This window comes from Bombyx mori, chromosome 11, assembly GCF_030269925.1.
Source record: "Bombyx mori chromosome 11, ASM3026992v2".
NCBI classification, from domain to species: domain Eukaryota; kingdom Metazoa; phylum Arthropoda; class Insecta; order Lepidoptera; family Bombycidae; genus Bombyx; species Bombyx mori.
The window spans coordinates 18,110,845-18,137,479 of NC_085117.1; the positions used below are offsets into that span (position 1 = coordinate 18,110,845).

Genomic DNA, 26,635 nt, shown 5'->3' on the forward strand with positions numbered 1-26,635 from the left:
TTTTTCTTGAATTTCAATTTTTTCATATTTTTTTTTGAATGTTGAATTGTCATCGGTCCTTAATAAGTATTCCAATTTCGAGTTAATCCGACGTTTTGAAGGGAGTCAAAATTATGTTCAAAGATTCCGTTACATACTAACATACGTCTGAAGCTAATTAAAGCGTATTAAAAGTACGTTTTGTCAAATCTTATTTATATCATGATTCATACTCACCAGTTCCCATGATAGGGCTGATGGCTCCAATAATGGAACCACTTCGACTCTTTGGCTTAATAGCAACCGCGCTTCCATTGCTGAGGCCTTCACCAGAGCTGGTCGCCACATGACCACTTTCAAAGGCCACTGATTTTGGACCGTCCACTCTTACCGAAGCTCTTCGGCTCAGGTCTGTAAAAGTACGTATACTTTTATTAAATTAACTAAAAGGGCTTCGAAAATAACCAGTATTACCACGTTTGATTAGTCTACGATTGAATCGGTAAGGATGTATATTTTCGATCTAAATTTTATAACTTTAAACAAAAATCTTATTTAAAAAAGATCTTTAAAAAAATATAACTACAAAAAAATGGCAACCTCTCAATTTACAAGCTAAAAGATAGTGCAATTTTCTGCTACACGTAGTTACAAAAAAGATAATTTAAACTTCAAAGCTCATGAAGTTCTAACAGATATGGGAATAAAAAGCACGCAGGTCTTCAATTTAGGAATAGGATAGAGTGTAATTTGTTATAAATGATATTGTAATGATGTTACGATTGTACATATAGTTTATAAGTGTATAGAATCTACACATGCCAATATTACAGAGAGGTAAACTATACAGCAGTCTTTAAGTCTAATGGAAAAAATACAGATACTTTCAACAAACATGAACTGATAATCCTCGTTGCTCGCTAATTAAAAATTTCCCAATTTTTACTTTCCTCACATTGGCACTGCTATTCTGTTCTACAGATTATAAAATTGAATCCAAAAGTCGAAAAAAGTCGGCTTATCCGGAAGGTTAGTATAAAATAAAATATAAAATTCGATTCGAATTATTATTTATTACTAGAGGTCCCGCAGTAGTCGAAATTCGACTATAATTAATTGGAATTGTAACTTTGTACACTATTATGATTGTATTTTATACTTTTATAATCACAAATTTTGCCAAGGCTACACTATAAAAAAATATTAATAAAGACAAACAATATTTAATCTATTCTCAATTTGACCACAAACGTCAAGAACAAAAGTTTGACAATAAATAGTATGCATGCGTGTGTGCGTCAAATACATGGTATGTAGTGTGTGTAATGTTTTCTTTATTGATATAATGTATCTTTTATGCTATAATTTAAAAAAATATTAGCATTGTGCACTTCTTCTCTATATTCTCTATAAGTGTGGAAAATTTCATACTCCTCCGTCCGGGCAACTTTCGTAAAAAGGGATACAAAGTTTTTGCTTCACGTATTAATATATAGATTCAATTATTTATTTTATTTAAAGCGTACTAAAAATTGTATTGTATAGCTCTAGATTACTGGACATACGGCCCGCCCGGTGTTTAGTTTGAGAGTCCATTGACATCACACAAAGGCGATACCGCCACTAACTTCGACACATGAGCTCTGAGTTTCCAGTGTACGTACTAGTATGGAATCATTCGAACTCCAATTCAAAATTTTCAATGTACACATTTCGCTTTCAAGGCTCATAAATAAATCGTTTGTTATACTCTATTCCAATTACGAAGTCCCTTTTGACACTTCTTAGAACGTAACTCTTCACGTTTCGCTTAATTTTAAATAATAATCATTTTTTGTTCATGATCGTAAAAATCATTTCAAAAATACACAATCAATCTAAATTCTTATACAATTAATTCACACACACAATAACATAATAATATCTGTCTGTTGGCCGTGTGGTGTCGGCCTCGAAAAAGAATAACACCTCCCCTTCTCCTCTCGTGAGTGTCGTAAGAGGCGACTAAGGGATTATCCAGAGCATGGGCAGCAGCGTTCTCCGAGTGTCATAACAGCACACTGCGATCGCCAATCCGCATGCCAAGCGTGGCAATTATGGCACCCCCCCCCCATGGCTGACACAAATAAAAAATGGCCCCGGTCCCCGGCAGCTCCGATATTCTTCCTGGCTACGGTAGCGGTCAAGGTAACGGCGGGGCGGGGGGTGCTAAGAGTCTCCGGCTACCATAGATCTATTGAGGTTCACAGGGATCCGCTGGATGCAGGCAGCGCAGGACCGCTCTTTGTGACGAGGCTTGGGGGAGGCCTATGTCCAGCAGTAGACGTCCATGGGCTGATAAGCTAAGCTAAGCTAAGCTAAAACATCTGTCAAACGGAACTTCGTAATTGGAATAGAGTATAGGTGCAGAAACTTACCACCGACAATTCTAATGGACTCCGTTCGCGCTGGCTCCACTCTCATCGACTCTGATCTGAGAACTTTGACGCTGTCTTCAACGAAGCTGTGCTGCGAGGGTACCGGACTAATGTTGTCCTTCGCTCTCGTCGGTGACGTTTCTTGGTACAACGATGAAACAATACTGGCTTTGCGGTCTACCGTGCATATGGAGAGGCGACCGTTTTCCGAAGGCTTCTAAAATTATTAGTTTTGAAAACATGAACGATTAGCATCCAAATAAATCTTAATATGGCATTGTTCTTGAATTAGAATCACTGGTTTTTGACATTTCATTAATAATCTTACACGTAATGAATAACGCAAAACATTTAATTAAAGTGTAATAAAAATCAAATCCGCAAAATTATAATTTGCGTTATTACTGGTGGTAGAACTTCTTGTGAGTCCGCTCGGGTAGGTTTTTTATTTATTTTTATTGCTTAGATGGGTGGATGACCTGGCCCATAAGCCCACCTGGCCCATAAGCCTACAGACCACCTGGTGTTAAGTGGTACCACCAACCCGCCTAGTTCTGCCGTGAAGCAGTACGGTTTGAAGGGTGGGGCAGCCGTTCTAACTACACTGACACCGAACTCATATCTCAAGATGGGTGGCGGCAGTTATGTTGTAGATGTCAAAGGGCTACAGTAACCACTTAACACCAGGTGGGCTGTGAGCTCGTCCACCAATCTAAGGATATAAAAAAATAATGAAACGTAGCAAACAAGCTGAAAGGTATATCGGAAGAGTGGTAAGATTATCAAGATATCGGAACCCCAATTTGTCACGCTTATCAAATGCAAATTGGGAAAGACCCTCCGTGGAATAGAATTACGTTTGGAGTTCAAGGAAATGTTGTTAAGGGAATTCTTCGAGTGGATGTAGCCTAAGTGTTTGATTGAACTATTAATACGTATAAAATTATTCTTAAACTCGATTTTACCCAAAAAGAAACATTAATAAAAAGGTAGATTTAAAAACATCTTTAAATAATAATCGTATGTATGAAGCGAGCTTAATCCATTTGTATGTTTTTTGGACTAAATCACACAACCAAAGGAATAGGATGTATGTGAGAAGAAAAAGTGTACAACCAAAAAAAATAATTTTCTTACGTTCTGTTAAGCAAAGAAAAACATGTCATAAAAATATATAAGATTGTCCTGATGCTATATTAACAAATAATTAATGAGGGATGTGCAAAGTATCACTGCACATATACGGCAGGTCCCTGTCATTGCCGGTGTCCATAAATATTCGTATCGCATTTCATCAAATTCAGCTAGTCTAATGACGTAACAAAAAAAAAATTTAATTTTCATAATAAATAAACAACTAATAATGTATTCCATTAGTGTTTCACAACGCTAGCAATTAGATGAAGAACAACGCTAATCCGCGTAGATTCCGGCCAGAGAACATTTATCACTCACCTTTAAGACGTTGTAATTCATCTTGTCGCTTACTGAAAATTGTGTGAACGTTTCCAACGACCGGTTTCGTGCGTAGAACATTTAATATGGCCTATCTAGTTTTTTTAACTCAGTGTGGACAGCTTTGAAAGCAAAAATCGCGCGCAAACAATTAACCTAATTTAAATGAACACACTCGCTGGAGCATTCGCATCTAGATTATGTGTTGCACTCATGATAATTAGATGCGTTCGAGTTCATTCTCAATTATTGAAGTGAAAACTTCTTTAGAATCGTTGTGATTTCAAACCGGATGCAACGGAAAAAACGACAGATAAGAGACACAAATATAAAAATGTGTAGGATGAAGCCAGCAAAGAATGAGGCAGAAATATACATACTATTTAATACAGCGCCATCTGTGAGATTTTTTAATACTAACGTGTGTATGAAAGCTCTTGTAGTGAATTTTAATTTAGGATTATACGTGAAATTAAAATATCAATTCACAGATTTACAATTACCTTACAATTATTTACTAATGACAAAATTTTACATATACTTAAGACGTTTAGGATAATTGTATTTTAATTTTGGAAGGTTTCACTTCTACCACGTGTGAATTGCACACATGTATTTTTTTTTTTTTTTAATGTACGTAATTATTGCACGTAACATGTGATGAAACGCCAGTCAGTCCACGGAAAACGAATAGACTCCAGTGTTGTAAGGTCTTTGCATAGATTGCAGCGATATAATTTTATCAATATGTATATGGTATTTTATAGATCGACAACACATCTCTTTCTACATATGTATGTATATGTGTTTATATTATTAATTTATTTCAAGAAAATATTAAATGAAACTTTTTGATTAGGTTCTTCAAGAAGATCTTGATAATAAGGAAGTACGTTGCTGAAAGTGTATCCCGTATCCCAAGCGCTCACGTTTTTTTTTTATTGCTTGGATGGGTGGACGAGCTCACAGCCTACCTGGTGTTAAGTGGTTACTAGAGCCCATAGACATCTACGACGTAAATGCGCCACCCACCTTGAGATATAAATTCTAAGGTCTCAAGTATAGTTACAGCGGCTGCCCCACCCTTCAAACCGAAACGCATTACTGCTTCACGGCAGAAATAGGCGGTGTGGTGGTACCCGCGCGGACTCACAAGAGGTCCTACAACCAGTAAACCACATTTTTTTTAAATAATAAGCTTCATTAATTAATTATAATAACTTCGTTTTTAACTTTAAGTTTTTTTTTTGTTGGTGATCCGTTTCCCATTATTTATCGAAATTAAAAAAGGGCGTTGTAGCAGTCGTCAATTTTATGATTTACCTTCGGAGGAACAATAAGGTACGTTTCCACTTTGTGATCAGCGAGGTAACCCTCACGCGACGCACCGTCTCCTGGTTCGACTTCAAATTTTCCACCTAGCTGGAGCATCGTTGCTTTCGTAATGTGCACACGCCTGTTAAAAAAAAGTTAAAAGTTAAAAGTTCTTAACACTTACTAATGTATACTGGTTCTAGGTACCCCTACAAAGCAATTAATACAAAAGACACTGCACACAATGTCGCACGTATAAACCAAAATTCAAAAAAAATTATATCGCTATCTTTTTCTTCAGACCTATCCTTAAAGTAAACGAAAAGGACAACTGTATTTCGAACTGAAAATACCTACAGTAGTCGAAATTGACGTTTCATATAACACCGTTTCAGAAAACGGAACCATAGTTGTTTAAATACTTAAAACTACGTATATTAAGAAAATAACAAGAATAAAAGGATTTTCTTCATCTAAATATGTAGAAATAAGACTTCGAGTGCTTCGGCGAAAGCTTGCTCTGTTTAACATACTGGAAACTGGTACTTCCTATTATTAATAACGTACTTACTTATTTAAATAGAATAAAAAACCAACTTGAATTAATACAGATAGATTTTCATTCATGAGCTTTATAAAAATAGCAATCAATCACTTTAAAACTGGTAGAGTTTACTTTAAAAGGAGGTATAATTACTTTAAAACTGACTGGTAGATAATGCCTTAGGCATTGAGTCCGCCAATGTAATTTTTACATGAAGTGTAATAAATAAATAATAAAACACTAAAATGTTTGTTCAGCTTCAATAAAGTTATCGTTTAAGCAATTCTTTTTAAGATCAAATTGAATGTACACATAAAACACAGAAAGGAAATATTTTATGTGCCGCATTGAATTCAGACACACAAACGGTAGCGAAATGAAAAAAAAATTACAATTGTTTTAACCTTGTTTAACTTTGTCAGACTTGCGAAGAAGCTTTTTTTTGTTGTACGTAAATAGCCCGTCTGTTTCTTTTGAAGTTTAACAATTGTTTGAATTAGGAACGAAATTAACAAATTGTGATTCTTTATTGTTAATCATCCAATCAGCTAATGTTTTTTTTTGTTTTTTGTAATTGGCTTGGAGAAATGACGAGTTGACTGCCTAATGGCTAACAATAATCAGTTTCATGGCGGTGAAAAGATCGCGGTAAAACATTACGCATTCACTGATTTGTTAATCTTTAGACATGAGTAGTACCGTGAGTAGTACCAATTTTTTGTTATTCTAAATTGAGGATTAGTACGAGACATTGCAGACAAATCAACGTAGTAACCACGGTTTCCCAGAAGCAATAATAATGACTCTCCTACCCTTCAAACCAAAACGCATAACGGTTTGGGCGAAAATGAACAAGATTCTGGTGTTTTAAGCTTTGGAAGATTCAGACCACGTTTTAGTACCGTGAGACCAGCATGCCTCCATGGAAATTGATTTGCTTTCAGAGCAGTCTACTGCGGAGCAACAGATTTCAATAGTTCAAATTCTGTAACCTTTTACCTAGATGTGACGAAAACTAGGTCAGAGAGATGAGAACTCTCCTTCTAGACAGTTCTACAGTACTACGACCTGATCGATCTGACTTCCCTTCGTTGGCATTACAAAGTCCTAGAGAAAGAAGGGAGAGAATAAGATCGTTCTTTTCGTAATTTGCATGTTACACTAATTATGTTTTTGCGTGTGACGTGCGACATTGTAGTTAATAGCTTTGGCGATAAGTAAGTATATTATAATAACTTCTTCACATTTCGCAAGGACATAATTAAAATTACTTTAACAAAGCTTTTAATTTTATTAATATGCCATATGTAAGCTCATTTAGGTCAAATATTGCAAGCTAAATTCGAATCACTTCGTCTTACGGGTTAAAATTTTACATGTTGTTTCAGTTTTAATGGTAATACATTTTAATGATTAGCGAGAGTTGAATTGATGTCGTCCAGGATTTATTCCACGCAAAGGAAGTCTTCAACCAATATTCCGGTATCCGGGACTAAAATCGGTATTACCATGACGCGATTGCTGTACTCGGATTTTAGTCCTGATCAGGAAACAGGATCAAAACACCTATAGTGAGCATCGCAGATTTTAAAATGTTATTTACCATAAACTTATACCGTTTAATCTCACTAGAACTCAAGGACATCATTAATGGTAGGGACGCAGCCAAACTACTGCCCACTATATCAAATCTAGGTGATCGGTAACATATGAAAGTAAAAATCAATTATCTGAGTACAAAGAAGTGCTAAAGTACGCTAAGCATTTTGTGTTTTGTGCTTTATATGAAATTACAGCAATGAAAAATTCTATTTAAAAATCTGTTACGAATGGTAATGAATATGAATTCTTATTAAAACGAAAAAAGCTAACACCATCTACCTGCTACGAAGAAAGCATAGAGCTTTTGTGAAATAAAAGTTTTCACTTCATAACGAGATGTGAGCTTAGTCACACAGCGTTGGAAACAAACGCTTTTGCACAAGTAAATTTGTTGAAAATGAACTTTTCAAAAAATGAAAAGCTTTTCTTAGTCTCGGAGTTGTGTTTGTTTATTTTGTGCTATAATAACTTTTGCATAAAAAATGTACATAGCCTAACTAAAAATACTATAGGAGTACCTGAAAATTTCTTTTGTTTCTGAATAACAGGCTACTAGCTAATAGGTAGGGAGAAAGAACTGGTAGTTGAGGCATAAAGTATGATAAGCAATTATTCTAAAATCTTTGTGAGAGAACACACTATACATAAACGCATACCCGGCAATACCGCCGGATTCCATGTGATTCGCCAACGTGACGTCATCGCTCCAAACGTCGAACTGCCACTTCCGAAGTCCCAACACGCCGCAAAGGACGTTCCCAGTATGGATTCCGATGCGCATGTCCACGTTAAAGCCTGTCGCTTCACGGACGAATCTGGTAAAAAATGAAAAAATTTGGTACCCTGGATGGTTCTTCTTCCTATTCGTACACTCTTGACAGAGTGGTCGTGGTCATGCATCAGTCGGATCCTGCGATACCGATGCTCTCGCGATGCGACGCCATGTGGCACGATGTTTCGCAGAGTGAGAGCAGTCATTTATGTTGGAGTGAGTCACAGATTTTATGAGATCAGTCCATCCTGGATGGTACATTCATTCAACTCAAATAAAATCGACGCTGGACTTATCAAATATGGACCATACAGTAGAACATCGAGGATACATCCATGAAACAGCGCCAAGTTCCGATGGCATAGAACCACTAAGCTTATAATTTGGCCTTCTCTACCAAGAAGTGAGTGGTGGTAGGACCTCTTGTGAGTCCGCGCAGGTAGGTACCACCACCCTGCCTATTTCTGCCGTGAAGCAGTAATATGTTTCGGTCTGAAGGGTAGGGCAGCCGTTGTAACTATACTGAGATCTTAGAACTTATATCTCAAGGTGGGTGGCGCATTTACGTTGTAGATGTCTATGGGCTCCAGTAACCACTTAACACCAGGTGGGCTGTGAGCTCGTCCACCCATTTAGCAATAAAAAAAAGTGCAACCAGAACAAGATTTGAATAGAAAAAAACGTATTTTTCATCATCTCCTTTCCTTAGCACTCTTTTTTCAATGGCTGAGGTCCGCCGATTACCATGCTACAGTTCGATTTAACCCTTAATTTTACAACAGCCATCTGCCTGACGTTGGCGGGAGTCTATTTGTTTATTTATTTTATTTATTTAATAAGTTGCACCAACAAAGTGATCACCAATACAAAACATTGACAAACTGACAAAAGTTCATGGCAGATGTCACCTCAATTATAGGCGCAATCGACAGTGCATTAACAACAACAAAAAAGTTATATAACTAAGATTTGATTACATTTGATTAATTGCTTAAAATTAATTTATATTTAATTGGGAAATGATCCGCGACAGATTTTTCTTGTACGTTGTGAGACAATTAGAAAAAACATCTATTTCACTTAAAATTGTTTAAAATGACAAGCGGCCCGCTCCGGCTCCGCTCGGGTCTTTAACAAAATTTTCAACGATATTTGACGTTGTTTTTTTTATAGATATGATTATTTATAAATTTAAGAGTTTGTGGTAAGCTATATTACGATGTAAATAAAACTGCTAATAGTGGAGAATTGGAAAGAATAGCATATACTGTGTATAATAGATTCATCTATACTATACTAATCTATACTAATATTATAAAGAGGAAAGATTTGTTTGTTTGTATTGAATAGGCTCCGAAACTACTGAACCGATTTGAAAAATTATTTCACTGTTTGGAAGCTACACTATTCCAGAGTGAAATAGGCTATATTCTTTTTTTTATTTTTTAAATAGGGATCCTTGCTAAAACTCCAATAATTAAACCCAAGGTTATTCAAAACTATCTTTATAATTTTCTTTTTTTAGTAAGATGACGGATATAGAAGGGTTGATATGTGTGTATTATGATTGTTAATTTGGATTTTTTTATTAAAGACCCGAGCGAAGCTGGAGCGGGCTGCTAGTTGTTTATAAATGTGTCTGGGAACATTGATTTTTCCGTCTTTTGTGACTTATGCTCTACTAAATTACCTGATAGCGTCAATCATTTGTAGGCCCATATTGACGCAGTTGAAAGCATGGTTAGGTCTTGAAACTGGCAAGCCGGAGACGCAGTAGTAGCAATCACCCAAGATCTTGATTCTCATACACTGATTTTCCTATGAACATGAAAATATTTACATTATAACATTCATAAAATGAACTATATTAGTGTTCCAACTAAATTAAAGCCAAATAATGGTCTTATTCATAGGCCAATAAAATATGTGTAGCAGGTAGCTATCAAATATAAGAAGATTTTATTTTATTTTATTTTTTTATTTCTTAGATGGATAGACGAGTTTACAGCCCACATGGTCTTAAGTGATTACTGGAGCCCATAGACATCTACAACATAAAGGCGCCATCCACCTTGAGATATAAGTTCGAAGGTCTCAAGTTTTTTTTTACTGCTTAGGTGGGTGCACGAGCTCACAGCCCACCTGGTGTTAAGTGGTTACTGGAGCCCATGGACATCTACGACGTAAATGCGCCACCCACCTTGAGATATAAGTTCTAAAATCTCAGTATAGTTACAACGGCTGCCCCACCCTTCAAACCGAAACGGATTACTGCTTCACGGTAGAAATAGGCAGGGCAGTAGTACCTACCCGTGCAGACTCACAAGAGGTCCTACCACCAGTCATATTTGATAGATATTTGACAAATGTCTGAATTGCGTTAATTACATTTTCATGATTAGTTCGCATATATGTATCAGTCAGTAAGTACATAGGTATCAGGACCGTCGGTCTACCGGGAAATTTCACCCTCTCAGTAGAAGTCTTTCCTTTGTCGTTAACCGCTAAAAACGTTTATTTATAATTCAGCTGAACAGACATTCATCCATCACTCTTCAGCTTGTTAAAACTATTGATTATTCATGCCGTCAGGGCATGAATGACGGCGTGCGGTGGCTCTGCACCACTCCGGTAATAGCAAATCGTTGTTACAACTTAACGATAAATTACTGTGATGAAAAATTTAATGTTCTTGCTCGTATTTTCGGAACAGAATCTCTAATCGCAGATTCAGATTATTCGCGGGCCAAGGAGCTAGACGGAAAAAAGTGTAACAATGAAAAACCACACCAAAAACTGACTTTGTACTGATTTTTGAGGCACTTCCCGATCAAATAAGAAACTGAAATTTGTTTTTATCGATTTTTATTATTTTGAGAATATAATATACACAAATATGTTTATAAATTTAATGTTTATTTATCTATTTTTATTGTTTTTTTTACAAACATAGGTAAATCGACATGCGCGTAAATTTTTTTAATTTATTTTTTAACAACTTTATACGACTTTATTTTTTATTGAATGATTACTACAAATACAAAAAAAGCTCGAGCGAAACGAACTAGGTTTCAACCGGGCGTCCATAAGATACTTCACTTCTTTTTTTTTCTAACTCTTCTTCTGACGTCAATCCATTTTAGAAATAGTTAAAGGTTTTTGAGTTGAATTTTGTGGTCGACTCATTACCACAAAATTCCAAATGATGACCTGTAGATTTTTGGGATGCGAATGGAGTTTCATCTTTACGAAACTACATCTCGTGAGCTAGGTATATGAACACTGATCCTCTTAATTAACGACTAAAAGAATCTAAAAAAAAACTGAAACATGAGTCACCTATTAATGTAAATTAAAAATGATTTTTTGTACTCTAAGCTATTCATCCGATTATAATGCAACACGGTAGAGTTTTTGGCACTACTATATAGAAGGTTTCTTCACGTCCTCACGGATCCCACGTCCTTACCCATCAAATCCAATAACCATTCGCTACTGCGGATCGGATTACAGTATTCATATAAATTTATGTATTTAATACACTCTCCTCTTTAGTGAAGAAAAATCCAATTACATTTTAATTGATATATTTTTATTTAAAGAATGAACAAAGCATTTCCCATAAATCAGATCCAATAGGACAATGAAATCTTCGCCTAAAATTCATGTTCCTAAATATTATTTTTGTTTGACCACATTCTGGCTATAATTTCATTTTCTTCTGGGACATTAAGTTCGATTTGCTTAATGGTTTTTTTTGGGTCATTTATTTATAACAGCGTTCTGCTTTATCTAGTATTTTGTCTTTATTACACTAATTACTATAAATTGTTTGGAATTCATTTTCACTTGAGTGGACCATTAAACTATTATTCTAATGTGTTGAAACGAAATCGCTTATTGTTAGTGTAATTGTATTTGATTACTAATAATAAATAATTTGTCAAATTAATAATATGATCGTATTTAATTTTGATATTAGCGGGTGATGGGATCGCAAATCCAAAAATCAATGCGACCCACCCGCCTATATTGTCACTATTCTAGAGTATTAAATCACTTTTTCGAGGAACAAATCTAGAATGAACATTCAACAAATGTTGAATTTCTGATACTGAGAATCTTTAGCTTTCTATGATACAGCAATCACGCAGTGTGTAAAAACAGGATTTTTCTGCTTATTGTAGTAGTCCCAAAAACGAAAGCATTCGAAATTTGATAAAATTTTACAAAAGAACCGTTCCTTTGATACGCTTTATTGACAATTAATTATAAGAAAGCCATTGAAGAATTCAAAACGGCGACTTCAGAACAATTTCCTTTAACAAACAATCAAATTATAACACTACACTGAGTATTCGTTACCTCTTTAGAGAACAAACTAGCAATTATGAATATTTAATTCAATTAAGGACGGTGAATGTATTTTATTTTTATTTTTTTCCTTACCTAATTGCTAGTTGGCAGTTTAAGGAGTTATTCCAACTACTTATACTACTACTACTACTACAACAACCTCATAGACTTTGGCTACCACTAGCACAATGTATTACTAACATTGCCGTCAATGTAATAAACATCATAAACATCCAAACAAAATAGTATGTCATTGTATCCATGCAAGATAGATTGGTATTTTCAATAAATTATTTGCTGCATTCTATGTGTTAACGAATCAACGTCGCGTCATACATTGATGGCTGTGATTGGCCAACGATGACGTCATATCGCACGAACCAATAGCAAATCAGGAAACGCAATAGTGGCACCAACTGTCAAAATTAAGAAAAAAGATGGACGCGCATGTCAATTCTATTTTTGTAAAATAACTAAAACCAATTTAATTTGTATTTGAAGAAGTAAACGCATTTATTCAATTTCCTGGCCACCTCAAGATACCTATAAGAAATAAACATACATACGTCTTTATTTATTTATTTTATTATTATTATTATTTTATTATTATTAACGCAATACTATGCTCTTCAAACGAGGCTAAAATCAGTCCCCAGGCTTGGGCAGCTTGGCTATCTCCCTATTACTGACAGGACCAACTCACCACTACATAGACTTTAGGGTCACTGACTTCGAAGGCAATAAAAATGGCGAATTAAGGCTTAAGGAAATTTATGATCGAATTTCTGTTAATCCTGGAAATCAGATTACCGATTCCAATTTTACAAGCCCTTTAAAATGAAAACGAATTATGATATTGACCCGGCGTTATAATCTAAGTTAGAAATGAAGCTAAACGAATTTTCTCAATTCATTCACGAACCGAGGCGAGGTATTGACTCGTATTTATTAAAAAAAAAGATGTGTGGTCTCGTGGGACACCGGATAGGAACGAAGTTAGTTTCTTATTATAAAAATATTAATTTTAAGTTCTATTCGAGGTATAAAGAAAATAATTATTCGGGTATACATTTTTGGAGTTTACTCCTTTAGAATCGATTTACATATATAGGCCCGGGGTATGAAAATTATGGGGACCAAAATCGTACTAGCATGTCACACGAAATGCGTTATGCGCCTGATTGGCTCCTGATTGCGTGATGCGTGCGCGCGCCAATCAGGAGCCAACGCGCGGCCGCGTTATCGCAGGTGACGCCGGGCTGCTGCGCCGGCAGTCCGCCACAAAGCCTCGTACTGATCGCGCGTTTCTCTCATTATTGTATTTTCATATATTTGTTAGTCGTTTGTTTTGTGTCTCGTTAATTTGTTAATAATCTGTAGTGTATCGTGTTGTCGTAATATAGAACTATTTCTCGTATTGTTTCGTTTAATTTTTTATATCCAGTAAACTCCAGTCGTGCGTCGGAGCGGACACACACACTTTTTTATTATGATTTTTTATTGATAAAAAAAACTACTTTACAAAGTTATCAACTTTATTTTATTCACAATGATTTATGAAAAATATATAATAAAAATATGCTATTTTTTGTACGTTACTACAAAGTTAAGTCGTACACTGTGTGCATTACTAATAAAAATCTTACGTTACGGACGTTTTTTCCCGGTTAGGGTACCCCTCCGCATCGTCCCATAAGGAACTTCGTTCCAAAAACTTTATTTTTACAGACCAACATATTGAAAGTCTTATTTAAAATTATATCAATAAGTACAATTAGATGTTCATAGATCTTATATTTCTTTAACCGTTTTTAATTATAAATGTATATATATCAGGAGTCTCGAATAAAATGAAGTATCGCTCACTTAGTCGTCGGGTTCATCGTAATAATTGCTGTTATTAAATTTTGTACCCGGATCCTTCCCGTTCGAATTATTAAAGCAATAATTATAGTGGATCAGAATTTGAAACTATGATTATAAAATTAGAAATTAAATTTCAAAATTTACACTTTACGAGACTGTAAAATGGTTGTGAAAGTAAATCATTTTTCATAGATTACTATACATGGCTATGTGGTGTCCACTTCGATAAAGCGGCACGACACGAGAACCCTCTCATCGTAGCCGCCGGTAACTACATTCCCGATCCTGCGGACAGAATGGAAAGCAGTCGACGTCGCCCCAAACACGGCATTTCGGATCCTCCCGATCCACTAACGGTGCTTTTAGGTACCTCAAGCACCGGTCATCGTTCTCGTCGAACCCGTCGCTTGCGACGAAGGGCTCGACGAGTAAATTAACCCTCAAACACAGCCCACCGAGTTTCTCGCCGGATCTTCTCAGTGGGTCGCGATTCCGAGCCAGTGGTAGATTCTGCGAAGCACTGCTCTTGATAGGGCTAGTGTTAGCAAATTCTCTAAAGTTGATTCCGTGAGCTAACCTACCCGTCTGGGTGTAGCTGTAATAGCCCCATAGGCTACCAGCGAATAGCTAGGAGAAAAATCAGTCAACAGAGACTTTGAAGTCACTTGTATTGGACATCGTACCATCTAACGCGCCATATTCATATTACGATTCTTACCTGTGCAATTTGATCGAACCTCCCGAATAGTTCGTTCAGAGTCTTCACCAGGTCCGATGCGCTGAGTCGTTCCGACAACGGCGTGAAGTTCACGATGTCGGCGTACAGTATGCTGACGTTGTTGTGCCTCTGCACGTGCATCTTGTGGAAGCGTGTCTGCTTCGACGTGTCGACGCACGCGTCCGCCATTTTCAGCATAATCGAACGTTTTACCTGCCAACAATGTATTCAAAATGAGCGGTCAAGTGTAAATTCTTGCATAATTTTTTTTTTATTGCTTACATGTGTGGACGAGCTCACAGCCGGTGTTAAGGGGTTACTGGAGCCCATAGACATTTACGACGTAAATGCGCCACCCACCAAATGAGATATAAGTTCTAAGGTCTCAAGTAGGTATAGTTACAACGGCTGCCCCACCCTTCAAACCGAAACGCATTACTGCTTCACGACAGAAATAGGCAGGGTGGTGGTACCTACCCATGCGGACAAGAGGTCCTACCATATGTCCTATCATATGCTAAAACCCGTAACAAACATTATGGTAAAACTTTTATACACTAAATTCAATTGAGAAAATATGCTCTGATCTTCTTGCAGGCGCTTGTGGCAACCAAATAACCCATTATTATGTACCTAAATCATTCAGATGTAGACAGATAAAGCTGTTATGAGAGAATACAATAATAAAATTAAATGTTATTGACATGAAGAAATACATGTCTTGAATCGAGAATTCCTTCCATTAGGTCCGCGAGCATGTTTATTTGTGTCTATGCTGTAAATAAACACGAGGTGATGTTTTACAAAAAAAATAATTAAATACAAATTAACGTTTATTGAAACGCGTATTGGTTTTCTTATGGAGTTCACGTTTTCAAAGCCCCTTAAATAGAGAGAGGGCGTGCGGTGTATGTGGGACTTGACGTTCTGCAGATGTTGGGAGCAGACCGCGGCCCCAAAGACGTCTTAGGGCCCTAGCGCACGAAGCGATTCTCCTGCGCTCTTACACCCGACGTCCGATCTTCGCTCGGGGTCAAAACCCGGTCAGAGTAAGGGGGTTCCGGCAGTGAACTTTACAACCAGACTCACGGCGCCCCCCGGACGCCCGACGGACGAGTCATCGAGACGATAGTCGACGACCAACGACGCCGGTCTCCGCGGTACGGCGACCCTACCAGACCCTACTAGACCGCCCCGGCAATGCCGCTGGTGTTATAGGATACCCCATAAACTTTGTTTATTTTTCACTTATATAATGGATCCTCGGCACTTGGAGCATATGCATCATGAAATTATTGAAAAATATTTAGAACGATTTCTAAATTCTCTTGAGAGTGACCTCAAAAATATTGTTTACCAACCTCAAGACACGGTTAGTGTCCTGAATTGTCATAACCGTATCACCGATTAGCACATTTTGAACGCATGCTGTATGAAGGTTAAGCTCAGTCTCACAAATTCAAGCTATTCACTTTTCGTGAATCGTAAACATAATTAAAACTATTTTTACGGTTTTAATTTCGCGTTTTCTATTGTCCTTTTAGCTTTTTCCGACTCTTCGAATATTACTTTACAGTTTTCGTAGTCACGGACGTCTAAAGTTTAATTCCTCCAGTTTTCGTCCATCGTCCTAACTACCATTTAGTTTTTTATTTTAATTTAATTAAGAATAAAATATCTATTGACTTTATTTACTGGGAAAAACGTGACATACCACAGAAAATTATTAATCACTTAAATCGATTACCCTGTGGCGGGTAGCTATCATACAACACAAGATATTTGACAGATGCCTGATAATCGACATTGTCAAGATAAGCTTGCATATACACCTACAAGTTCCGAACAGCTACGTTCGGGCCTTCGATCTACCGAGCAATATCACCCGCTCAGTGGAAGATCTTCGCCTCCGCTTCCTCATCAAAAGCGAAGACATTTAATTATTTTTTTTATGATTGAAGGTTTACTGGTGGCCCTGAGGCCTTTCCAGTTTCACCAGGACAGATGGGCAAGCAAAGGCTCAGCCAGGAGAGGTGGGATTTGCTAACAGCTGCCCGAGCGCCTCCGAAGGTGACCTAACAACTCAAGAGCAGTTGCTTCGCGAATAAATCTACCACCGGATCGAAATCGCGACCCGCTGAGGAGATCCGGCGAGAAACTCAGCGAGCTGATGCATGGGTTAGGTTGCACGTCGAACTCTTTGCCGAGTTCCACAAGTACGCTATACCACAGTCCCTAAGCCTGCTCCGAGTGTTAGAGCTGAAGGCGTCTAATGCAAAGGTTATTGGATCTGATGAATCTATAAGGACGTGTCTAGGGCGTCGACGGTGACTGGCTCCTGCGTGACGCATAGCCTTATCGAAGTACCGTTCCGACGCTGACTTCATGTATTTCCTGATCGATTCAAGGCCCAGGTCATCGTGTAGGTCAACGTTCCTCACGAACCACGGAGCTCCGACAGCTAACCTGCAAAAGCGGGATTGTAGGGTTTGGAGATTTTTGAGTTATGCATAACAAAATACGAAATGCGGCATCGAAATCTCGATTATACTGTCGCATCGGTAATCCCGCCTACTAAGCCAGGATGTACGATATTTTCACAGCATACCTGATGCCATGTTTGTGCCATTCCGTTTTTATATTTTTTACAAATTCGAATCGAATCCTTATTTCTCCATCTTATTCCCATATCACAATAGTTTCTTTATCGCAACCGTTAGCACGAAGTTGCCAAATTTGAATCGCTGCATCTTCGCATCCCACGACACGAGTGTACCGGGCGTCTTACCCATTTGCTCGCTTGCGCGTCGCTCGGGTTCATTAGTTTAATTTACAGTTTCTGACGTACGAATATTTACGTTCGAGAACACGGTCATCCGTGACTAGCACTAACAGGGGAACAGTTAGCTGGAACCGTCGACAAAAAAGAAACGGCTTTCTACCAAGCGGACGTGCGGTCTTGTAGACATCTTATTACTCATACCTGCCCATAATTCCACCTCTGACGTCACTGCACTGACCGTTTTTGCGTCATCGGATTACGTTTAGGAATGCCCCAATGGCAGATGACAAATGCTTTGATCTTTAAATTAAAACCCGAACTAAGCAGAAGTTTTTAACATCTTTGTAGCATTATTAATGTGGACCGTCTTTTTTGACATCCTTGTGTATATTATTTTGAATTTATCTGCGGTTTTTTCATTTTCTTTTTCTATACTCTATACTAATATTATAAAGAGGAAAGATTTGTTTGTTTGTTTGTTTCGAATAGGCTCCGAAACTACTGGACCGATTTGAAAAATTCTTTTTCCATTAGAAGCTGACATTGTCCCTGATGAACATAGGCTACTTTTTTTTATTTTTTTTTTATTTATTTTTTTGTTTCATGTATGTTTTAATGTTTCCGAAGCGAGGGCGGGTCGCTAGTGTTATAATATAATCCTTTTAAAAATAATTAGGTAGAAGTGTTAATAATATACATTTATATTATACAAGCGGGCCGCTCCGGCTTCGCTCGGGTCTTTAACAAAAATTTTAAGGATATTTGACGTTGTATTATTTTTTTTAAATAAAAGGACACATATTGCGGCATAACTATAATAGTTAGACATATGCTGTCGCGGATGCTGTTCTACAAAGTCGTAGTACATTATTTTATTCTATCATCAATAGTTTTCGCAGGGCACGCGATGTAAAGAATATTTTAGGTATTTTTTTACACCTTGGGTTACATTATTGGAGTTTTAGTAAGGATCCCTAATTTTTTCCAAAAAAAATTATAGCCTATGTCACTCGGGAATAGTGTAGCTTCCAAACAGTGAAAGAATTTTTCAAAACGGTTCAGTAGTTTCGGTGCCTATTCAATACAAACAAACAACCAAAACTTTCTTCTTTATAATATTAAGTATGATATATATTATATATGTACCAACCTTCTGTTTTGGTGTTACACAGATACTCATAGGCAAAGTTTCTAAATCAATTAACATCGCGAGTTGAAGAAAATAATTGCTGTTAATTTCCCTTCGGCGCCTTTTTCGACAATATAAAAAAAAAACGAAAAAACAAATATTGATCCCTAAAATTCAACCAAAGGTGATAGATACTATTAGCCATTATCATAAAATAAACCGCACGTACGTTATGGTAATTATTTGAGCAAGACGTAAAAAAAAGTTGTTGTTTTAGTAAAATTAACGGCCTTGATCTGTTGACGACCGTCTCACAATTGAGCAGCCTTGAGCACTTCTTAACAAGTTAAACGACTTTATTAATTTACGTCTCTATGTCTTAGGTGAGATGCAAAACGTAACTGGACTGCTAATCGGTTCCTACTGGTAATCGGTAAAACCTACCTTGAGATATGAGTTCTAAAGTCTCAGTTTTATTGTACAACGGCTGCCTCGCCTTTCAAATCGAGACGCGTTACTGCTTCACGGCAGAAATAGGCAGGGCGGTGGTTTTTTAATGCATCAGAAACCAGGGCTGCCTCTCGCTGGGTGTGGTATCGTTCGATTGCTACGCTGCCTGCGAAGTCATGGGTAGGTTGTAGGTATTAGTATGTTGCGATGGATGTGACATCCTTGCCTTACTAGCGACTAGATTTCGTTCGATAATCGAATTAAATATCAAATGAAATCATCTTTTAATCTGAACATCCTGATCAGGATATTAGGTCAAAGTACCAAATTAAAGTAATAAAATTACTGCATTGTCATTAATATTTGTTAGGCGCGTAAATTTAGGCAGGTGAAGCTACACTACAGTAGATTTTTACCGATAGGACGTTCTGTAAGCCCGCACGGGTAGATACCACCGTCCTGCCTATTTCTGAAGTGACGCAGTAATGCGTTTACTACTACTACTACTACTGTAGGGTCGAGCAGCCGTTGTTCTATAAAACTGAGACTCTAAGTCTCAAGAATGTGCGGTAATTACGTTGTTGATGTCTATGGGCTCAGGAGCTCGACCACCCACATGAGCAATAAAAAAGGTAAAAAATCGTGTTATGATTCAAGTTAATTATTGTTTACGCTTAAAAACACTAAGACGTGTTGAAATGTGATTTATCGGAGAGGTCACAAATGCGGAGGCCGTTTTACGGACCGGCCCGATAACAATAACCGCTTATTATCATTCGAACACGTCGTCTGTCACGTAGGCTGTTCAGGAAACCGATCGAATTTATTATTTGATGTAGTTTATTATATTTAAATTCGTGCTTTGTTTGTCATTCGTGACTAAAGTTACGTCGGCTATGTTGTAGTGAATATTTCTTTTTAATAATTTGTGTTCATTCTGTTTCCTACTACCGGATGTTTACCGCCACCACTTTTTAACATGAGTCCTGAGTCTCAGTTTTACAGTATTTGATCCACTCTCGTAATAAAAGTTTGGTGGTGAAAATGGTGATAACTTACATGATAAGTCGAAGAAAAAATGTATGTATACAACTAAGTTGCCTTGGATTAATCTGTCAAACTCATTTTGATGGACATTCCATAACGTGATTGAGGTGAGTTATTTGTAGGGCCATTTTTTTTTGTCACGAGGAAATCGCTGGACTTCCGCCCTCCACTGGGGATGACGGGAGTCAAACCAACCAAAAACTTCCTGTTCTTGTTGCTCAACAAGCCACGTCCGAACCTCGCATAAGACAGAACTCATGAAAAGGCAAAGGGGGGGAAAGTGAAGCGTTTAATGCGGAACACATCTCTCTTATTACCCTGCCCCTCGGGACGCCGGACCGACAGTCGTCGACGCCACGACCACCAGCTCGCTCGGTCGAAAAGCTATCCGAAGCCCGCCTAGATGGCTCCGGTTAGAATGGGCTATCCCATGAAATACCTTGCTGTGTCAGAACCAGCGTGGGTCAATGATACTCTTGTGTAAAACGCGTGCAGAGCAGCTTGCACGTCATCTTTCTAGACCCCCTCACCGGTCCCCAAACTGATATATGAAGAAGACCCGAAGCACATAAAGGGCCAGGGCGAGATCGCCTCCCTGGCCCTCACTCGACGGCGGCGGGCCTGTGCGTCTCTCATGCGCCCCGCCACCTCCTTCTGCGAGATGGTGCACTCGCAGAAGTCGAGCATCGCCTTGCACGACTCGTCGTCGCCGAGCATCGATGCCACAACACTCGGCAACGACAAGTCGTTTCCTATTTTTGCGACGAGGTCACGACGCCACGGTTCGTACGATAAATGCCTTAAAACGAATCGAAATGTTCAAAGCTATGCATGTTCAAGCATGTTCAAAGGCCACTGCATTACGTTCGGCTCGTGTGTGAGGACGGGATTATTTGAAACTAGTCTTCAGAGTCATCATCAGCATAATAATCACTCTATAGCAGTTCAGTGTTGGTCATAGGCATCTCTAATTGCACGCCACTGAGCATGGATCTGGGCTTCTCTCATCCAGCTCTTGCCAGCCACCCTGCATAGATCGTCACTCCACCGAACCTGAAGGCATCCTGCACTACGTTTGCCAATCAGAGTACGTCCCCTCAAACAGACGGTACAAATCAAAGAGACCACCAAAATCTACGACGTCTAACTGTTTGCAGGTCGTACGATTGAAAATCGAACGGCACGCGCAATTATGGTCTTATAGGAAGGCGGGAACGGTCTGACAGCTACATATACCCTATCTCAGAACAGACACACAAAACACGATCTTAAAAAAACAACTAATATTTTCAATATAGGTACTATTTTCATATCATATTTAATTACAATCTAGTCTGCTACGTAAACAAAACTATTGTAAGACGACGCTGCTTAGCGCTTTTGCTATTGTTGTTAACAATTTAAGAGGGGGACGCTTTGTTTATGTAATTTAGTAAGAAATAAATAAATTACTGGGAGCAAATGATGTACAGTCATCCGTCCCTAATTTAGGATTTCCTGTGATATGGGTATATCAAACGAATATTTGCCTGATCTGGGAATCGAATCCACGACCCTTGGCGCAACTGTCAGGGACTGAAACTGCTGAACCCTCGAGTCAGTCTCGTACTCGTTATATAGCCGTTGTTAAGTCGTTATTGGAGACTATAGATGTGATAATGCGAAAACTACCTTCACATATAAAGTCCAGCGTCAGTTTTGTTGTATAACGGCTGACCCACCCTTCAGGCCGGAAGACATGTTCAGACCAGAGCGGTAGAAACAGTCAAGATGATGGTACCTAATATGCAGGCCCACAACACACCCTACGACCACAAAAGGCCAGCTGGCCATTGCAAAGAAGTCGTCGTGGCCTAAAGGATAAGACGTACGGTGTATTTGTATCTTGCGATGCACCGGTGTTCGAATGCCGCTGGCGGGTACAAATTTTTATAATGAAATATTATGTACATGTACACGATTGACTTCCATGATGAAGGAATAACATCGTGTAATAAAAATCAAACCCGCAAAATTATAATTTGCGTAATTACTGTTGGAGGATGTCTTGTGAGTGCGCACGGGTAGGTACTACCACCCTGCTTATTTCTGCCGTGAAGCAGTAATGCGTTTCGGCTTAAAGGGTTAGTTAGTCTATACTGAAACCTTAGAACTCATATATCAAGGTGGGTGGCGGCATTTACGTTGTAATGTCTATGGGCTCCAGTAACCACTTAATACCAGACGGGCTGTGAGCTCGTCCACCCATCTAAATAATAAAACAAAAAGAGATATAAAATGATAATCAGAGACCACTACTGTTTTTGTTCAGTGATTCTCTTAATCGTCTTTTACAACATCCGCGGGATAAGATGGGGTGACGATGTTTTAGGCTGATCCGCATTCTAATTCACATTATAAATGACAATATGCGCTGGACCAGAGTTCGTTTAAAAAAAATGAATCGATTCAACTTTTAGGGCCACATTTCTTCCCTTTTAACGTTAACCGGGTAACCGATTCTCTATATTTCCAGTACTGAATACAGTGAAACCATTTCACAAGACCAAAAATGTGTCCATGTCTACATCTTATCATTAGAAGGCTGTAATTTGATTCACCTTGTAGCTGCGTGCTTGCCTAACGTTTTAGCGTGTTGGCTTCATTGTCAAAGCAAAAAAAAAACGCAATAGCAATTGTATTAAGAAATGATGAAGTTCCTACGATTATGTAAGTAATCATTTGGCACGCGATATTTGAATAGAGTTCTTTTTTTTTCTAAGGCTAAGAAATTACTAATTTTGTATTTTTCTGTATTAGAATTTGAAATGCATAGAAATTGCTTCTAAGACTAAGTCTCTTAATTCATACAAGACATTGTCCAAATTGCTGTTTGTAAGTCATCAGGTTTGAGCCCCGTGAGCTCACCTACAAAAGTTAGGGTTACGCTGAAATAGCCTCTCAAGGCTCTCAGCTTAGGTAGGAAAAAAAAAAAATTTTTGTAAGTGCATATGATTACCGACTAAGTAAATTTGAGAATCGCTCATATAGCAATCATATTTTGGCTCGATGCAATATTAGACAAAATTAAACATTTTTATTGAAGTCAATGTAAACTAAAAACTAATTTAAAAAAATACCAAGCTAATAACGATGATGATTGAATTCGAAAAAGAAAATATTAATAACTAAAAATATTGGAGTTTTGTTTTTCCTGCCAATGTTTTCTTCTCTGTAATTTGATTTTTCCAAGAACAGAATCAATTTCAATATTATATTCGATTCGCGTTATTATTAAATCACTTTGTTGATATCGATAAAGGAAAGGGTGTTATTGCTCGGTAGGCTGACGATCCGAATGTTGTTCGGATCTTGTTGATAAGCTAACTTACCTTGAAAATGTTGTTAGCACGATTCAGGTTTTTGCCGTATTTTTTCTGTTCTATTATATATTATTATATCGTTAGTGTTTTCTACTAACAATATTTTTTAAACTTAGTATTATTATTTTTTCGAGATATAGAAAGTAAAAATACTACATTGCCACTACAAAGATACTTTTAATTTTTATTTTTATTTTTGGGTTGGTAGCTGGTGTAAAGTGGTTTTCGGAAGGCATAGACAACTTAAATTGAATACCGTCTTACTACTCACTCACCTTATCACATAATGCTAAAGTTTCAATTGTATCCATTAATGGTAGTCTACTATCAAAGCGCATTGATTTCTTAAAATAATTGAGGTCCAAGTCTCATTTTCATACAAATAAGGACTGAAATGAATCAATAATATAAATTAGCGGTAGATGGGGGTCTTTTGAGCAAGCGGGGGGGGCTCTTTTAGCACCTGAGTTCGCTACTGATCATTATCGATCATTTCATATCTATTATGCTTCCTTAGTACTAAATATGTCGGCTGATTGTGAAAGAGTTTGATGTCATATTTATCTGAGATGTTTCGCTAATCACTGCGCTATATTATTAACTTAGATATGCAATCGTAAGCACGACCATCTAGCGCCCTTCTAATCACTAGAGCCCATAGATACCATAGGTTCGACGTGTAACTTAACCCACAGGTACAGCCCACTGAGTTTCTCGCCGGATCTTCTCAGTCGGTCGCGATTCAAATCCGGTAGTAGATTCTGCGAAGCACGGCTCTTGATAAGCTTCCTGTTAGTGACAAAGTCAGGTTTGAGCCCCGTGAGATCACCTACTTGCCCGGTTACGCTGAAATGGTCTCTCAAAACCACCAGCTTAGGTAGAAAAAAAAGATAATATGAACAAGGTAAAGTTTTACAGAAATCTGTCATCCAAAAACCAACACTAATTATATACTTTATCGTCTATTTATTCTGCAATACAATTACACGCAAACTGGATGGATTCAAGGCGAAATGAATCATGCGTCACGCCACATAGAGTGCAAAATAATGTAGGGCTTACTTGGAATTTCGTCTTGTGAAATCAGGATATAATTAGCTTTTAGAGTGTTTTCCAAATGACAAATGCGGTTTAATAAATTCGTAGTGATTATATACCCCATTTACGTTATGATCAAATTCTTTGAATCCTTCGATGTTAAATAATATGAAAATATGATCATAAATAATTAACAACATTCAGCTGAACAAAATTAAATTCCTTTGTACAAAAAGTAGCAAAGGAATTGAATTTTCTAAGTTTTATAATTACGGGAAGTGGCAAAAGGATTATTTTGAAAGCATCTTTGTAAAGGAAATTGCAAAACAAATTTAATCGGTAAGATAAGACTGGTTAAAATAACTTTTGTTTCGCGTTTACTATCAGGAAAATTCGAAAATCTTCAATAGATTTCTATATGCATTATTTCCGGTATGTGATTTTTCGCCATTTCCAATGGGGGTTAGCTTCGCTGTCTTTCATTTTTCCAATACCATGCTATCTTTGATAATTCAAGTTTTTCCTTCTTTTTTATATATAAGTATTTACTAACAATCACGCCACGTTAACTGGTCCCGTGCTAAGTTCGTAAAGAACTTGTGTTACAGGTACCAGATAACGCAAATAAATGTAAGATCTTTATTATACACATACATATATTTAATATACATCCATAACCCTGGAAAATACATTTTTATATTTATCATACAAATATCTTCCCTTGGCTGGATTCGAACCCGCGACCCCCTTATGTAGTGACCATGTCACTTACCACTACACCAGACGGCCGTTAATATAGACCAAATTATTCAGTTCACTTACGTGAACGTTCACACGTTCTTACGAATCGATCCGATCCACTAGCATGTTAGACGCTTGTAGCTCTAGTACTAGGTGCAAGCCTATGCCTCTGTTCCTGTGGACCTTGGTAGCCAGACTCGTCGAACCCAGTCCATAGAACCAGCCCGCTGACTATCTCGCCAGATCTCAGCGGATCGCCATCTGGTAGTAGTAGGTCTTACTGGTGGTAGGAACTCTTGTGAGTCCGCACGGGTGCCGTGAAGCAGTAATACGTATCGGTTTGAGGGATGGGGCAGTAGTTATAACTGTATAGGTAATTGAGACCTTAAAACCTATATCTCAAGGTGGGTGGCGCATTTACGTTGTAGATGTCTATGGGCTTCAGTAACCACTTAACACTGGGTGGGTTGTGAGCTCGTCCACCCATCTAAGCAATAAAAAAGGTGGTGAATTCGCGAAGCAACTGCCCTTGAACTGTGAGGTCTCCTTCGGAGGTGCTTGGGAAGCTGTAACAATTTCCTGTAGCTTTTCAGATTCATTCGTTGCGAATTGTTGAAAACAGTAACAATGTGGGTCAATTACATATCAACCCCGAAAACTCTTGTCAGATCAAACACAGCGGTGATATGTTATCTACCTGATAATGTTACAAACAATGACCGGGTTACACGTGAGCTACTTATCTTGTGAGTTTTCCTTGTGTCAAATTGTGTGATATGAGGAGATATCACGGAATTCTAAGTAATGGCCGTTTTAGTGCGATGTTATTATTATTGTTTTTTTTTTTTCCCTACCTATGCTGATAGCCTTGAGAGGCTATTTCAGCTTCACCCTAACGTTTGTAGGTCAGCTCGCGGGGCTCAACCGGAGAGTTGCTAACACTGACCCTAGCAAGAGCAGTGCTTCGCAGAATCTACCACCGGATCGGAAACGCGATCCACTGAGAAGATCCGGCGAGAAACTCAGTGGGCTATATTATTGTTATTAATTTAACTCTTTTTTT

The 26,635-nt window shown here is 37.8% G+C and overlaps 1 protein-coding gene across 3 annotated transcripts in view; it reads right to left on the reverse strand.

Annotated features, from left to right (window-relative positions):
• The window catches only part of LOC101737606 (adenylate cyclase type 2), a 240,287-nt gene that overhangs the window by 35,806 nt on the left and 177,846 nt on the right, over window positions 1-26,635 (reverse strand). For all 3 annotated transcript variants that reach the window (XM_012696130.4, XM_062671268.1, XM_062671269.1), the window contains exons 6-11: window positions 15,024-15,236; window positions 9,774-9,901; window positions 7,968-8,126; window positions 5,175-5,307; window positions 2,397-2,613; window positions 217-390 (exon numbers count right to left, since the gene is read on the reverse strand). In XM_012696130.4, coding sequence (XP_012551584.1) covers window positions 217-390; window positions 2,397-2,613; window positions 5,175-5,307; window positions 7,968-8,126; window positions 9,774-9,901; window positions 15,024-15,236 — 1,024 coding nt within the window. The remainder of the gene's footprint in view (window positions 1-216; window positions 391-2,396; window positions 2,614-5,174; window positions 5,308-7,967; window positions 8,127-9,773; window positions 9,902-15,023; window positions 15,237-26,635) is intronic.